At 39.2% G+C, this 16427-nt stretch overlaps 2 protein-coding genes across 2 annotated transcripts in view; one reads left to right on the top strand and one right to left on the bottom strand.

Moving 5' to 3' along the window:
• The first annotated feature begins 2348 nt into the window (after positions 1–2348).
• RSPH14 (radial spoke head 14 homolog) overlaps positions 2349–16427 on the top strand; it is a 72943-nt gene continuing 58864 nt past the window's right edge. Inside the window, exons 1-4 of the mRNA XM_054288855.1 lie at positions 2349–2382; positions 2840–3288; positions 4551–4653; positions 5127–5245. Of these exons, the coding sequence (XP_054144830.1) occupies positions 3090–3288; positions 4551–4653; positions 5127–5245 (421 nt within the window). The 5' untranslated portion in view covers positions 2349–2382; positions 2840–3089. The remainder of the gene's footprint in view (positions 2383–2839; positions 3289–4550; positions 4654–5126; positions 5246–16427) is intronic.
• GNAZ (G protein subunit alpha z) overlaps positions 8745–16427 on the bottom strand; it is a 50166-nt gene continuing 42483 nt past the window's right edge. Inside the window, exon 3 of the mRNA XM_054288854.1 lies at positions 8745–10821. Coding sequence (XP_054144829.1) covers positions 10477–10821 — 345 coding nt within the window. The 3' untranslated portion in view covers positions 8745–10476. The remainder of the gene's footprint in view (positions 10822–16427) is intronic.

Here is a 16427-nt window from a genome sequence, read left to right on the forward strand (position 1 = left end):
CATAAAAAATAATGCTTAAGAAAAATCACTAGCCCACTATCCAGAATTAATGTTTTAGCCTCCTGTTGTCATCTTACTGCAGAAGTTCCACACTGTTGTCTCCTATCACAAAAGTGTCACACCTTCTTGGTGTTTCTCATGGTCAGTTCCTCAGAGCACTGACTCTTTCTCCTTCACAAAGCACCAACTGACTTTATTCCCCTCTCACCCAGCCACCCCACTCTGTTATAGCACTCTTCTGCTCATTGCTTACAGCTGTGGCCTGGTAAAGTCAGGCCTGTTCCCAATCTTTGATAATTGGCACAGCTGCAGCTCCTTAGGGGTAAGATTACTTTCTACACTATCTTTATTTTCTTATATTCTATCCCCCTACATTCTCCTCCATGAGAAATTGCTTTTAAATCACTTCAGGCACAAATATGACCTCAACTGTATCAAAACAGCCACTTCCCCACAAAGAACCCAGATTTGCAGCTGATGGGTTGTTCACCAAAGGTGACATCACAGAATTTATCTATTGCCATATGGAGAGTTCTACTTATGCTACTTGTGACCATATAAACCTTGAGAAGTCTAGACCCTTGTTATGGTGTGCTCCTGCCCTTCTGGCCAGCTTGGATGATTTTATGGCAATATCAATGTCTTAATTAATGTCAGAACTATTAGTGTGGTTCTGAAAACAAGAACTCCATGAGTTGGTAAGAGTTTCAAACACTAACTTGCTTCCTGCATGTTCTAGTTGGAGTTCAACACCTCCTAAGCAAGGTAAACACTTGTCATGTGTACACAGATTGACTCAGTGCTCCTCTCCTAGAGCTCTTTCACAAACTAAGCTACAAAAACCACAGTTCAACCATCCCAGTGAATGAAGTACAGGAGGGACCAAGACAACCACACAGATATATTTCAAAATTGAGAGGCTATTTTCACTTATACTTGATGTATTTAATCTAAATCTGACACACACATAAGCATATCCCAACTTACCATATCAACAAATAAGAGACACCATTACAGGAAAATAATTTAAGAAATAAAGAGCTGCTAAACATACTGAGGATGATGCATATTTTCTCTTCTTAAAGAGCTGAAAGGGGATTCAGTCAGCAGGGAGGGCTGGGAACACAGTGTCTCCATGGCATCACAACCCTCCTTATCTCAACATTGCAAGAACAGTAGTGCCAGCAGCTTCTGTGGAGAGACAAAGGATATGAGGAAGGCATACATAAAATAAGTGAACATCATAACCACTAACAAAATCAGTATTCCAAGCTGCAGTGAAGGACAAGACAGAATAATTCACACCAAAAGCAGAGGTAACACCGAGGAACAAGTGTCTGATTTGGTCCTACTGTGTCTACACTGAGAAAAGTTCATGCTCTTCCTATGGAAATCAGGTGAACTTTTACAAGTACATAGTGGAAGTCTAATCTAATTCAGATAAATCACCTGTAAAATAAATAATCAGCTCTAAAAGGTTGCAGAAAAATGAATACTTTCCTTTTTAGACTAGCAATTTTTCTTTTATGGATTTGAAGATCAACAAACCAGAACCTATTCCTGTGATGCATTTTAATCCGGCTGATCAGAACTACTTTGGATTTGTAAAATCCTTTTTAAGAATTTTGATTATTGCAATTGTTACTCAGACATAATGAAAAACATCTCAATGACTTCACTATCTGCACTATCCTTTTATAGCACAAGCTGTTCAGAATTTTTTTCCTGATGCCAGATAACATCTGACAATCCAGAACACCCTTAAATTCTGCCACAACATTGCAATGATCCATTCTTCCCGTGTACCTTCTTCTGAACAGTTATGTGAAACTGAGTAATGATGGAAACCCTCACTACACATTCTAGCTGTTCATAGTGACATTTCAGAGAAGATTAGGAACGAAAATCTAGTCCAAAACTACTGCGCTCCCTTCAGCCCTTGTACCCCTGGGCACTCGCCTGCTGTATTTCTGCCCTTAACTCGACCACCATTTTGTTCGTTCGGAATTTTCCTCGATTTTGTTCAAGTAAAACTACTTTGAAAACAGGGGGCGAGAAGAGAAACTCCACACTTGAGCAGAGAACTGAGGCAGCACGGCTGCCACTCCGGAACCTCACGGCGACACCCCCATCCCCGTCCCGTCCCCTCACGGCTCCCCTCAGCGGCCGCGCCCCCGCTGCCACCTACGCCATTGACGTAACTCCCTCAGCGCGGGCACTGCCAAGCGCGGTGCTCACGCTGGTGACGCAGCCGGGCCCGGGGCTCAGCGGCGTTGGTCGCTATTCACGAAGAGGCGCGTACGGAAAGAGCGGGCGCTGTGGCAACCAGGGCACGCGCGCGCTGAGGGGCGGCCGGCGCTGAGGGGCGGGAGCGGGGGCTCGGTAATGGCACACGGCGCTTTCGATTATTTAGTTATTTCGTTTGCCTTGAAGGGAGAAGTAAAGCTGTTTAGAGGCTGTTTTAACTTTTGGGTTTGTTTTTGCTGTTAGCAGTTTTCTGTATTGGAGGTCGAAGTGTTCAATCTGCTGAGGCGCTTTCCGTACTGAGGGAAGGGCGGGGGTCGGGGGGGCAGCCCTCACGTATTCTATCAAACGTTACCGAATTCTGAGGGCAGGATTTAACCAGATCCCTTTAAAATGCCTTTTTTTTTTTTTTTTCCCCCCCTTAGGGAAAAAGGAGGTATTTTGTTTTGCTTTGCTTTAATTTTATTATTTTGAGCCCTCTCCGTTTTTGGGCATTGGGCTGCTTCACTTGAAGCCTTTAAAAAGCATTCCCTTCATCAATTTTAACATCCTTCCTTGAAATTTTAAGCGTTCTCTCTCTCTCTTTTCTTTACAGTGTTCAGTGAGAACTAAACCAGATTAAGACAATTCAGCAGATGAACACACATTAGTGCTGATGATGCACGATCCCAGCCTCTTTCACAGCTTCCTGACAGTGTATGTTTGCTCAAAGAGCTCCTTGGGGACACAGAGCACTGTTCAAAGTCAGTAGGTGTCTTTATGGTACATTATCTGCCCAGTCACCAAGTACAACCATTTTGGACTATTTCTAGGGATAGGGAGAATCTTTCTCAGGAAGATTTGGGATGGCACAGCCTCGTATCTCAGCGTACCTCCCCCCTGACATAGACCCCACCAAAGCTGCTCTGGCCTTTGGGAGGAGAGCCCTTCCTAAGCTGAATGAGGAGCTGCAGTCTCCCGAGCTGCTGACGCAGCAGCGGGCGCTGATGGCTCTCTGCGATCTGGTCCACGATCCAGAAAAAGTCTACCAGGCAATAGCATTAGGTAAGTGGTCTGTTCTCACTGGCTCTGACACAGTGGGGCAGGGTCAGGGGGGAGCCCCACTTCACTTTCTTCCATTACTTTTTCCTTACAATATCTTTGATGATGCAAAATGCCCAGGAAAAATTTCCTGTTTGTTTTACCTTAGAAAGGTAAGGAATATTATAATACCATTTACATGACAGTTATTATAAGAATTATCCTCACTTTAGGATTCATCACTGCCTCACTGTAAGTTTTATCAACCTCTAAATACAAAAGTAGTGCAGAATCATTCTTTCCACAGAATCATAGAATTGTTAAGGTTGGGAAAGACCTCTGAAATAATCCAGTTCAACTGTCAACTCTGCCCTGTCATGATCACCACTAAACCATGTCCCCAAACTTTATTCCAATTTTAGCTGATTCCTAACATAGGCTAATAAAAAACCCCCACCTAATTAGTTCAAAGTTAAAACCCCTTCGCCATCATCACCCACTTGCCTGGAACTTGATGACAAATTCAAAAAGAAAGGAATATAACCAAATTTCTCATACTCAGCAGGACTACAGCTGGCCACCACTTATTTTTAAAGCTTGGAAGAATCCTGAATTTTGGTTTTTGGGGGGGAAAAAACCCCAAACCACAAGTTTATTTTTGCAATTTTAGCAGTCTGTGTTAGATCTACATAGCTCATTATGTAACACCGAAAAAAATTCATTGTTTGCTACTGCTTTTTTCTCCATTTACTTCCATTTACATTTTTTTTTCTCTCATAAAAGAGACTAGTCATGTTCAAAATTTATTAGGTTGGTGTTTGACGAACAGTTGATTGCCAAAGCAATGTGAGATTTTTGTTAGTTTGGGGTTGTTAGGTTTTTTGGCTCTGGTGAGTGCCATATGTGCATACACAATCACTAATGGTTCACCACATTTATTTCTGTTCAAAAAAGACAAGTGAGTGTCAATCCTGCAAAAACACGCTTTTCTAAAGACATCAATAGCTCTACTGTCTTATTTTTAGAGTTATGTCACTTTATATTTGCAGGATTAGGATTGAACTTGATAAGGAGTCAGGAGCTTGTTTGTAGCGTGACATTTTTGGCAGTAGGCCTTAAAATTTGAAAGTTTCTTCCTTACTTGAGATATGACAATGAGAATTTCACTGTCAGGACAAGCTGAAATTTCTGAGGCACTTCAAGTTGTGAGATAAACGCTGAATATTGCTATTTTCAAATAAATGCTGGAAGTAAGAAATGTTAAAATGAATTCTGATGTCTCGTAGGATTCTTGGACAGCCTGAAGGCTTTGCTGGTGCATGAAGACCGAACTGTCCGGCAGAAAACAACAGAAGTTCTCTCTGTAATGGCTTTGCACAGTATTGGCAGGTGGGTGCAATTCAAAGTTTACTGAACCCTGTGGGAAGTGATGTTGCAGTGAGAAATAAGAACAGCTCCTAAGTTTTGTCAGACAGATGCAGCATAAAGAAGAGCAGTTAAGATTAAATATCTCGAATACATACAAGTTTTGTTATGTTGTGTTCAATCTGTCCTCCATTGTTGTTTCTAGGGAAGGGCTGATACGAAGGGGAGTCATCTGAGGATTAAATATCTCAAACAGATACAAGTTTTATTATGTTGTGTTGAATGTGTCCTCCATTGTTTTTAGGGAAGGGCTGATATGGAGGGGAGTCATCTGAGGATTAAATATCTCAAATACATACAAGCTTTAATATGTTGTGTTAAATGTGTCCCCCATTGTTGTTTCTAGGGAAGGGCTGATACGAAGGGGAGTCATCTGAGGATTAAATATCTCAAACAGATTATGTTGTGTTAAATGTGTCCTCCATTGTTGTTTCTAGGGAAGGGCTGATACGAAGGGGAGTCATCTCTGCCCTGGCTGGGCTCCTGGATGATCCAGTGGATATCTGTCGGAAGAACACCCATCAGGTCTTTGACATGCTGGCAAGATTACCTGAAGGTAGGAGGCTTTAAGCAGTTCAGTATTCAAGTAGACAACACAGAGAGGAAGTCAGGTAAATTCACCTATGCTCCAGCTTTAATTTATTCCATTTCCCTTGAAACTCATATTTAAAAACAGTATCTTGTGTATTTCTGCTCATCTTCATTTTCCTTAGTTAACTTAGGTTTTATGCAAGTTAAGGCAACCTGCTCAAGATACAGTGCACTGCATGCTTGAATTGGTATTTCAGAATCTTGCATCAAAATTTCACTTTTTCCCTTCTATTCAAGGTGTGGATCATCTGTTCATCACAGTGCATTAGTTTCATAAGTGTTTTCATCTGAACATTAGTCTTAAACTTCTCTTCCAGTTGATAAAAATTACAATTTTTAAAATAAAATTGTAACTGAAATTCAGTTACAATTCAGTAGAAATGTTCAGTTAAAAAACCATGCTGTTTAAATTCATAGCAAAGTATATTGTCTGAGAAATTCAGTTTCATTACTGATGCTTGAAAAGAATTAAATGAATGCTTAGAGCCTTCCTAACTGTACATGAATTCTAAAAAATCTAAAGATGTATTTTTACATGCAAGCAATCCTTTTTGAAGTCTTCAATAATTCCATTCATATGAAGGATATTAATGTGTTGGGCTAAACAACTTTGTGAACATCAGTATAGAAAAGTCTGTAAAAGCAGCTCTGAGTAATTACTGGAAAAGGTGGGGGTTTTTGAGTCATGTATTCTGTTTATTTAGATTAAAAATATAATGTATCTATAAAAATATACATGCCTGTATTTAAGAGCTGGAAGATAAATCCTGGGGCAGAATTGTATCAGTGTAGAATGGACTCACATACAGAGGGCAATTGAAAAGGAAAATGAAAAGGTGCAAAACTTTCTGCTATGAGACAATTTGGGGAAGAATCAAGGATAACCACAAATATTTTCCTATAAGTAGTAAGAGTCACAAGGCCTGACGTAATTCATTTGACATATTACAGGTACAGAAATAGTCTCTGCTTGGTAATTCAGCCTTTTCCAGCTAGCCAAGAAACTGTTTTGCTCCTTGCATTCACTTTACACCTCCCATCCAGAAAATGAGGTAGAATTTTGTCCTAGGGTAACAGGTGTACCTTGGGTCAGGAGGTCAGCAGCTCTGCAGCCCTCCAAGCTCCATTTGTGCTGCTCTCCAGAGCTGAGGTAATTTGCAGGGCCAGTAAAGCATCCTGCTCTGTGCTAGACAAAAAGGAACAGAAGCTGGACATGCCCTTGGCATGAAGTGTGGCTGTTTTAGCTGGGAAGTGGTCAGTGACTCCAGCTAGCTCTATGCCAGACCACCTGGGCTTTCTCCAAAAATGAGTAATTTAGGAAAATGTGGTTATTTTGAGCAAATCCACTTACAGAGTATTTTTTGATTCCTAAATTTAAGATGTGTACCAGTATCTTCCAGGAACTGTGAGATAGTTAAAAACCAAAAGGTAGGAGAATGCACAAAGACTGGGAGAACACTGAGGAGTAACATTTCCAGAAGGAAAAACAACTTAATGAAAAAAAAATAATGGGCAGAAGAAAGACAAAAATAGATAGATATATATGTTCAATAGAGAACAAGAGGGAGAAGGGCCAGCAGGAGGAGAAAATTAGGAACATTAAAGAAATTAATAGCAAAACTTCCTCTCTTTATAAAAACAATTAGTTGACATATATAATACTTGATAATGTTAGTGAAAGGGTGTTATGCAATGATAAATGACCTTGGAAATAGCAACTGCAAAAATAGGTCCAGGAAAAAATATCTTTCATTATGGTGTGGTTAACACTGGAAAGGTTTAATAATTCTTACCCATTACCTGTCCTGTCATTTATGGGTCCTTCATCCTTTTAGGCGAAAATTGAGGTGGAATGGATGGGATGATGGATTTTTAAGCTTGCCAGAACCTCTGTTTGGGAAGAGCCCAGGAGATAATATTTCTCCTACACTGCTGACTCTCAGTGTGTCCACTCTTTCACCCTTGAAAAATCATAACTAATTGAATGTGTGGATAAGGACTCTTTAAGGATACCTTTTCCCTTCAAAACTTGTTTTGCTGTATGGAGTGCAAACGCTGAAAGGACAGATGGCATTCTTACTGCAGCAGATGGGACATCTCTTCTGTGAATGTCATTGTTGCCCAGGTGAAGTGAAATCCCAGCTGTATTAATGCAGCTCTTTCAGGTGGCAGTGCACTGCATCACTGATAAACCTGAGAACTGAGAAAATAGATGCAAATTTATTGCATGATTTATCCAGGTGGATGACTAAGAGTCAAGGGATTTAATTTCAGCACCTGTCTTCAGCCAACAGATTTTTTAGTTCTAACTTTGCTATGCCTCAGTTTTCTTATACAATCAGAATTTTTTGTAAAGAAAACTCTGTATAAAACATAATTTATTTCAACATCTTGAATTCTTCAGAGGGAAAACAGAGTAACCATGAATTACTCAGAATACTAAAATCAAAAACATCATAGGAATTAAATTATTAGAGAGTTAACAGCAAGAAATTGCTATTCAGAAAACATGATTATGTGACCTGATTATTTAAACATAATTATTTACTTATTTGTTCCTCCCCATGCCTCTGATTTTAAGTCAAGTAGGAGCACAGGTAGTGCTTTACTTTCATTTCTCCTTTCCAAGATAACTTTCACTCAATGAGGACTGGAGCTGGCTGCTCTCCTTTAGAAATCCCCTTGGGCCTTTGTTAAAATGTTCTAGGCTCTCCACCTCATCATCTCTAATACTTATGGTAGAAAGATCTTCTTAGTTGAATAAAAATTTTGTTTTTAATATAAAGTGTCTGTTACCCTCCTGATAATTGACTCCACTTTTGGTTTTATCCAGCTTTCTTACCTGGAAGCTGTGCTGTAAATGCTGGCATTTCCTTGTCTCTTCTTTCACTAATCTGAATAGGCCACAGTCCAATGAAGGAAAGAGGTGAAGGAGACACAACATCTAACAGGCCATTTATTGGGAAAGGGAGCCCTGACTCACTCCCCACCTTTTCCACAGTTCAGCTGGCTAATAATTGGATATTACATGTAAAAAAGCAAATTAGACTATAAATACCGCACAATTTCCCCAGTAAATGATAGCAATTTAATATTAAACAAAGTTTAGAGGAGCTTGTACTAGCAATTACTGAATACAGATTTTAGTAAACTTGCCAAGCCAAGCAGCCTGAGTGCAAATATCCCAAGCAGGCAGCAGCACTTCACTAGGAGTGAGACCTAAAACCTCACTGTGTGCCATGACAGACAGATCTTTGTGCCTTTATGCCTTGAAGGCCCAGCCTCATTTGCTCTTTTGCCTCTGCTCTTCAGGTGTTACAGTTGGCAGGAAATGCTTAAAGGGACCCCATGTCCTCAATACAGGGATAAAATATCTTGTTCAAAATTAGGAAAACTTCACAAGCATTAACCAATCAGTTAACTGTTGTAACACTACTTAATGAACACACTATAGACACATTCAGTATCATTTGAATTATTTATTTTTGAAGTGGACAATTTAAATGTTGATGTTATTAACCATTTTGTTTTAATTTTCTTAGAGCCCTTGGCTGAGATTTCTTGCACTAATCATAGTACATAAGGGGAACAAAAGTAGAAGGTGATTTTCCAGTGTGCATGTGTGTCTGTGTCTCTGTGTACTATGTGCTTTACAGTTATCAAACATTTATTTACACACCAACTTTACACTGATGTCTTTAAGAAGTCTTTTCTATGGCAGGGGAAAGAACAAACTGACCAAAGACTTAGGTGTATATAATCCATGTGAGATTTTCCAGTGTAGTCCCACAGAGCTTCTTATGCATTCAAACTTTTGCAGGAATGTTACTCCATCCAGTAGTGTTTCTTTATGAGATGAAACCTGGAGCTGAGGATTGCATCTCTTCAGTTTCCTTAACTTCACTAAACTGTAAATAATTTAAATTATTAAATTGAAATAACAAGACATTTAGTTATTGTTCATATCGCTCATCTTTAACCTTCTAATAACACATCACATTTTAAAAATAATTTTAAAAACCAACAAAAAAAGACTTTTGAGGTTATACACTACACAATCTCCATGGCTCCTGCTTCTTGGGAAATCTGTTATAATATTACAATACCCAGAAGGTATTTGGAGCAGTGGAACAGAATTGTCCGTTGGCAACTTTCACATTCAGCAATCCAGACACTACAACAATAATTTAAAAAATTGCTTTGTGATTTATTTTTTTAATCTGTATTAAAAAAGGAACACTAACCTACTTCTTAAATATAATTTGGTTTTTCATGAAACACCACAAGATTTGGCAAAAAAAGATGTAAAAGAAGACTGTTTTGATGTATAAAACTCCTTAACAGTAGAAGAAACACCGACCTTGATTTGGCCTATTCAAAGATTCATTTCATGTAGTTTTGCTGCATATTTGAAGCCAGAAAGAGCAGAAAGAGCTGCTAGTCAGTTAGGAACTCACAAAACAGTTGCGCACCAACAATTCCTTTAATAGGCAAGGTGTCCATGAGAAACAGGAAAGTAAAGCAGAGGTGTGTACATAGTATATGCTGAGATCATGTGCATGTGCATACAGGATGGATGTGTACATACTCTTGACTGTGGATACCAATAGTGTGGGTGCATGCCCACTCTCTACAGATTTAAGTAGTATTTTGCTTAAACTCTCTCATTCAGTAGCTTCTGGTTTGACCTAGCTTTTCTCCCAAACACAAGCATTCCTCTCCCCACCCTCCAAACAAGTTCATCTGTCGCTCACCAGATTTATATTTTTATGTCAATAAAATTTTAGGACAACTGGATGATGAGTCATTTCTTACACAGAACATGATAACACTCCCACTGTAGGAAATGGAATGAGACAAATGGAATAAAAGTGCAGTGACTGTGGTGAAACATCTCCACAGAGTTTGGCCTCAATATTTTTTTTGTTTTTGTTTGGGGTTTTTGATTTTTTGGTTGGGGTTTTTTCACTGGGGGTGTTTGGTTTTCTTGGAGAGGAGGCTCTCACTTTCCAGAACATAGATTTGGGGAAAATTATGTACCAGGTTAAGGGGTATAAGAGGAATTGTGTTCATATATCAGATTTCCCCGTTTTCTCTCCTTGGGCTATTAAGCATTGCCCAATTTTTTTCCACTGAAGTGGAAGAAGTTAGCCCGTTTTTTATCACTCCAGGAAAACAGATTAAACCCAAGGATTCTTAGCAGAGGCCAATGTATTTGAGATTGTTCTGAATGATGACATCTGTCACTGCATCAAACACAAACTGGATGTTACTGGTATCAGTGGCACAGGTGAAGTGTGAGTAGATCTCCTTGGTCTCCTTGTTGCGATTCAAGTCCTCAAACTGGCGTTGGATGTAGACTGCTGCCTCCTCGTACGTGTTTTGGCCTTTGTATTCAGGAAAGCAGACTGTTAAGGGGATGCGTCGGATTTTTTCTGCCAGCAGATCTTTCTTATTCAAAAAAAGGATGAGGGAAGTGTTGATAAACCAGTTGTTGTTGCAGATGGAATCAAACAGACGCAAACTTTCTGCCATTCGACTCTGTAGGGGAGGAAACAACAGTGTCAGCAATAGTGCTCCAGCAGAACTGTGGAGAGCTCACAGCTCTGGCTGCTGCCCTGAGCAGGTGAACTCCATCTAAGAACAATTGAGCATGACCACCACAATTATGTTTGGAAATTAAAATCCAATGCTGCTACAGACTGAAAGAAGAAAGGTCTGTTAAAAATCAGTGGCTGTCTTGAATGTTCCTGGGGTATTGCTGCCACTGTGACATTTACACTGATGCAGCTGGAGCTGTCCATGGTACCAGGCTCTCGGGAGTCTGTGTTTATTGCTTGGTTTACACCTCTAAGTAGGTGTAAATAAATGCAATGTTTTGAATAGAAAGTATTATAGATTATTAAAATAAATATCACTCAAGTATTGTCAAAAGTAGATACAGAAAATGTCTTAATCAGGCTTTTTTGGCAAGGTCAATATTTTTCCAGCCTGCTTAAGTTTCAGAAAATGTTATGCATACATCATGAGTCATGGGAGTGATCCAGGGTAAGTGAACAGCAGGGATTTGGGATATCAAAAACCAAGGGTATATTTGGTTTACAAGACTATTTGCAAATATGTATGTGTTCCATTTGTCTGGCTTGTGTTCAGAGGGCATGAAAACAATCAGTCTGGGCATTTTTGTTGTTTAACTGTGAAGTATTCTGGCCAGTTCTCCAGTTTGGAAGGAACAAACAGTGGAGGAAAGAGGATGACTTTGGCTTTTAATAGAAAAAAAGTATTTCTAATATAAATTCTAAATTCTCGTGAAATTTCTATCGGTTATGTCGAGTGCATCTCCCTTGACTTCAGCAGAGTCACCTGGTGAGAGGAAGAGAGAATAATCATGCACTGTTTATTACACAAAAATTAATATGAAAATATAGTTTATTTAAAATTTACTTTTTATGTTGTTTTATTTGGAAATGAAATGTATTGTTATTATTTCAAAGGAAATCTGCAACAGTTTTGTTCATTATTTTTGCACTAAAGCTGTATACTGAAAAGATGCCTCTTAAAAATGCACAGTTGCTGAAATAGGAGCAGACTGATTTACATAAGCTTTTCAAATTACCTCTTATACTTCCCTCACTTTGTGTTATTACTCCTTTTCATTTGCTAAGGGTCTTGTTCAGAATTGCAGCGTGTGTTCTGTGAGTTCCATGGAGGCTCTGCTGTAGCTCTGTGTTTGCAGTACAAGCCAGGGCTGGTGGCATTGCTGGTCACTCCCACAGCCCCAGGAGCGCCGGCAAGGCTGGCACTGCCGCGGCAGCCAGGGGCAGAGCTGACTCACCAGCCTCTGGGGGCACACTGAAACACAAGCTCAGCCAGACATTCTGATTTGGGGCTGTTGTTTACTTCTTCCTTTGTAAGGTGGGGTCACTGACACTCCAGCCTAGTTTAAATATCAGCAGATTTATAGGTATAAAAACATATGTTTATGCATTTCTTTTCACCATGCAAATACTGACACAACAAATAATACCCTGAAACATGATAGATCTGTTTTCAAATATTCAGGATTTCCTTTCCTGATTTTGTAGCTGATAAATAACCAAGCAAGAAATTTTTATCTCAGTCAAAATGTTTTCGCTACTAATAGTCTGAAAAAAAATCTTTTAGAGCTAATATAGGTTTTTGGCCAACTCTCAGAACAGTAATACCAACAGGATATTGCATTTTAAGAGGTTTGTGTTCATTACTGTATTTTGTAGTGAATCACAACACTGTCTCTCTACTACCAAATCCTTCATTGGAATCTGTAATCCAAGGACAAAAGCAGAGAGTTAAACCCTTCCATAAACTGGGAGATGTTATGGACACGCACAAGAGGACAGACAGTTTTAAATTACTGTAAACTTGGTGATCTCTTGTGGGATGTAAAGAAAATATTAGTAAATTGTTGATCTTGACACCTAAGGAATTTCTTCTTCAATGTAATATTTTAATATTGGCTCAACATCTGGAATTCATAATATTCTTAACTAAACTGAATACCATTTCTTTCAGTTGAAAACCAAGACTCATTTCCAACAAAGATGCAGGTGATATTATGCCAGTGCTAGGCTGTGGTTACATGGTATAAATGTGTGATATACCTTGGGAAATGAACCCCTCAAATCCAGGTCATGATTTTAATAGCCAAAGAAGGAAAATGTATCAATGAACAATGAGGAAATGTATCAGAAAGGAAAACCCAAGTCTTGAAATCTTACAGTCATACAGTGGTTCAGGCTGGAAGGGAGCTTAAATACCGTCTAGCTCCAAATCTCCTGCCATGGCCATGGACACCTGGCCTTGGAGGCTTCCAGGGATGGGATATCAAAAGATTCTCTGGGCAGCCTGTACCATTGTCTCCCTACTCTCACAGGGAAGAGTTTCTTATTAATACCTAATCTAAATCTACTGTTCTTCAGTTTGAAGCCATTCCCCCTTGTCCTGTCACTGCAGGCCTTTGTGTTTAGTCTCTCTCCATCTTTCTGAGCTGGAAGGCCACAGTGAGGTGACCCCTAACCCTTGTCTTCTCCAGGCTGTACAATCCAATTTTTCTCAGTCTTTCCTTATAGGAGAGGTGCTCCATCCCACCAATCAACGTGGTGGCCCTCCTCTGGACTCACTCCAGCTCTGGACTCACTCTGTTCTTCCTGTGCAGGTGGGGTCTCACCTCAGTGGGCAGAGGGGCAGAATCTCCCCTCCCCTGCTGCCCACACTGGGGCTCAGCCCAGCCCAGCACAGGAGGTTTCTGTGTCCCTGCAGACAGGGACAGGGCCAGCCCTCACCCAGCAGCATCCCTGAGTCCTTCTCCCCAGCCCTGCTCCATCTCCTCATCCCACACGATTTCTTGCCATATCTTAAGTGATATATCCACAGTTCTAAGGTCAAGGCTGATACTAAACATACACACTATACCCACTCATCTACTCCCAGCAAAACAGGCTCATTTCTGCTTTTGACAATATTGTAAAACTACTTTACATATCACGGGGAAAGTGAATTTGAGAGGGTTATGGCTTATTATAAGAAAAATAGAAGAAATTGTTGTATGACTCCCAAAGGTGTGATAAAACAGTAAAATAATGTTAGGCATTCTTCTCTGCAGTGTCTTTTCCAGTTCTGGAATCCTGAAGGGAGTATGTAGCCAGGTGGTCAGAAAAAAATGTGCTGCTGTAATTTTATAATTATACACAAGCTGGGGTATAAGCAAGATAATGCCAATGCCTTACCCAGATGGCCTTGTTGGGGGCTAATTGCAAATTCTTCTCTGAGCATAAGAACAAGGAATTGGTTGCTTAAGGGAAAGAACATGCTAAGGAACAGATGGCTGCTTTTATGCTTGCAATAGTTTGCAGAGGCACAAGCATCCCTGGTCATCCTCTGGAACAGTAGAGGTGTGCTTAGCAGGAAAGAGTTCTGAACAAGTAAGCATTTTCAAAAGGGAAGACCCAGTTATCAAGATAGCAAGTAATTAAAAGAACAGAGTTTGTAAATGGAGCCAAATTGTAATGTAGTATCTCCTTTCAGCTTTCACACTAAAGCTTTCTAGTCACAGCTGGGAGAGCTTTGAAATTAAAAATGAAAAATTATGAAGAGAGAAACTATCACAAATAGGGGAATCAACTGCCATTTGTATTAAAAGCTTAAGGACTTCATCTTCCAGTCATTATATCTCTTTCATCATCATTATTTTAAAACTGGTAGGCACTTGGGGATTTGAAAACCCTAACAAAACCAAGTAAAATTTTTCTTGTGTAAGCCATAAACAATAATGAATAAAATTTGTGCAGGAATAGTAATATTTACTTTCTAGACAAGTTAGAAAATCTTTAAATGTCAGTAAATCTTGGAATAACCAGTGGAAGCTATTGCCATTTTCCTGCAGAGGCTTTCCTTGCAATAGTGGCTGACATTTAGCATATGCTGGTAGCTATGAGCTATTTCACAAAATGGCATGAAACTCTCTATTTCAAATATCTTCTTTAGAGATCCATGACTTAAAATCTTCTGAAGAAAGCAGATGAAGCTAAGGGGTAGTGGGGTAAAAAGGTAATTGAATCAGTTGGATGTTTTTCCTTAAGTTTAATAGACAAAAAAAAAAAAAAAGAAAAAGGAATCCATTCTGAAATAAGGACAGTCTACAGAACAAATGAAGGAAATACCATTGCCCAGGACACTCAAAGTCAAACTAGTTCAAGAATTCAAACTATGCTTGAGTAATGGCACAGGGAAAACAGAATAATTTCACAAACAAAAATACAGAAAGCAAGTGATAGCTTGGGTGAATACAAAGAGACACTCTTTTCTTGTAAAAAAGCCTACAATGAGTGCTACTTGAAATGTCCTTCCTGTGTAGCAGTCAGGCAGTCCTGACTGAGTGCTGGGTAAGAGGCATGCAAAACTATTGTATGATTCATCTTTTGTTCAAAGGAAGAAGACTTCTACAAAAATGTATATGCTCAGGTGGCTGCTGGACAAAATGGGAAAATATTACAGTAATTTAATGAGTTTTTAAAAATTTCTTTCATCTGAAAATTCAAAAGAAGAAACTATCCATTGGAGAGAAGTAAATAGACTTAATTCAACACCTCTCAAAGAAATTAAGAATGCCACTGAGGTAGAATTAAACTGGGATAAAACTCCTTACCTGGTTTGCCCTGTATATATATCTGTTTCTAGCCTTGGCATCTCCCAGGAGGGATGGGGTAAGCAATAAGGATTTGACTAGACAAAATTGTTTTGGTTTCTATACTTTTTCTTCCCAATCCTAGGAGCCAAAAATTCTCCTGGAAAATGTTGGAATTCTAAACTGTCAAAATGAGAAGAGGTGACATAGAAGAGTAAGTCCCACTGTGAATTCACTAAGAAGTGTTCTTAAGACACTTAGCAGCTTAACTTATTCTGCCAGCAGACAAACTCATTATCCCATCACCCAAACAATTTATTACCTTGGTCTGAAACCACTGCAGGAAATCCTGCTCAGTCACGTTGTAAACAAAACAGGAAGGAACTCGAGCTAATTAACAGCAGCAATGTCAATGTAGCACCTATCACACAGATCCATGCATGCACATGCCACCTCTTTATGTCTTTCCTACCAAAGTGCCTTTCAGTGTCCTGCAGATGAGAGGACTGGGAAGTGTAGAAAGGTGAAAACCTAACATAGCATGTTGGTTTATACCACCACAATAAAGGGAAATTGAAAGGGATGGTAAAAGATTTTATATTGTAGGAATATTGAATCTCTGCTATGAAATGAGCTTATAGAAGGCTGAGAAACATATGTATTATGAAGTGCAGCCCTGAAGAAATTTTGTGTGATTTTGATAGGAGATATCTATTTATATTGTGAAGGCAAAAAAAAAATTATTAAGCGTGAAACAAGTTTGAGTTTTTTTTAAATCAGATTCATTCTCAATCAGGAGGAAACTATACATTAGCAAACAAAATTTGTAAGCTACCAAATTAATTCTTCTTTATTTTAAAGGTAATGTCCTGTAATTGTTCATACTTAGACTTTTTACATGCAAATGTAGAACTGGTAAAGGAGGCACTAGTGAGTATTTGATACCTCTTGTTCAGAGAAGCAAGGGAAAATAGACTTTATAAAG

This window comes from Melozone crissalis, unplaced genomic scaffold (assembly GCF_028551555.1).
Source record: "Melozone crissalis strain CALT ecotype California unplaced genomic scaffold, PUWL_Pcris_2 ptg000063l_1, whole genome shotgun sequence".
Classification (NCBI taxonomy): domain Eukaryota; kingdom Metazoa; phylum Chordata; class Aves; order Passeriformes; family Passerellidae; genus Melozone; species Melozone crissalis.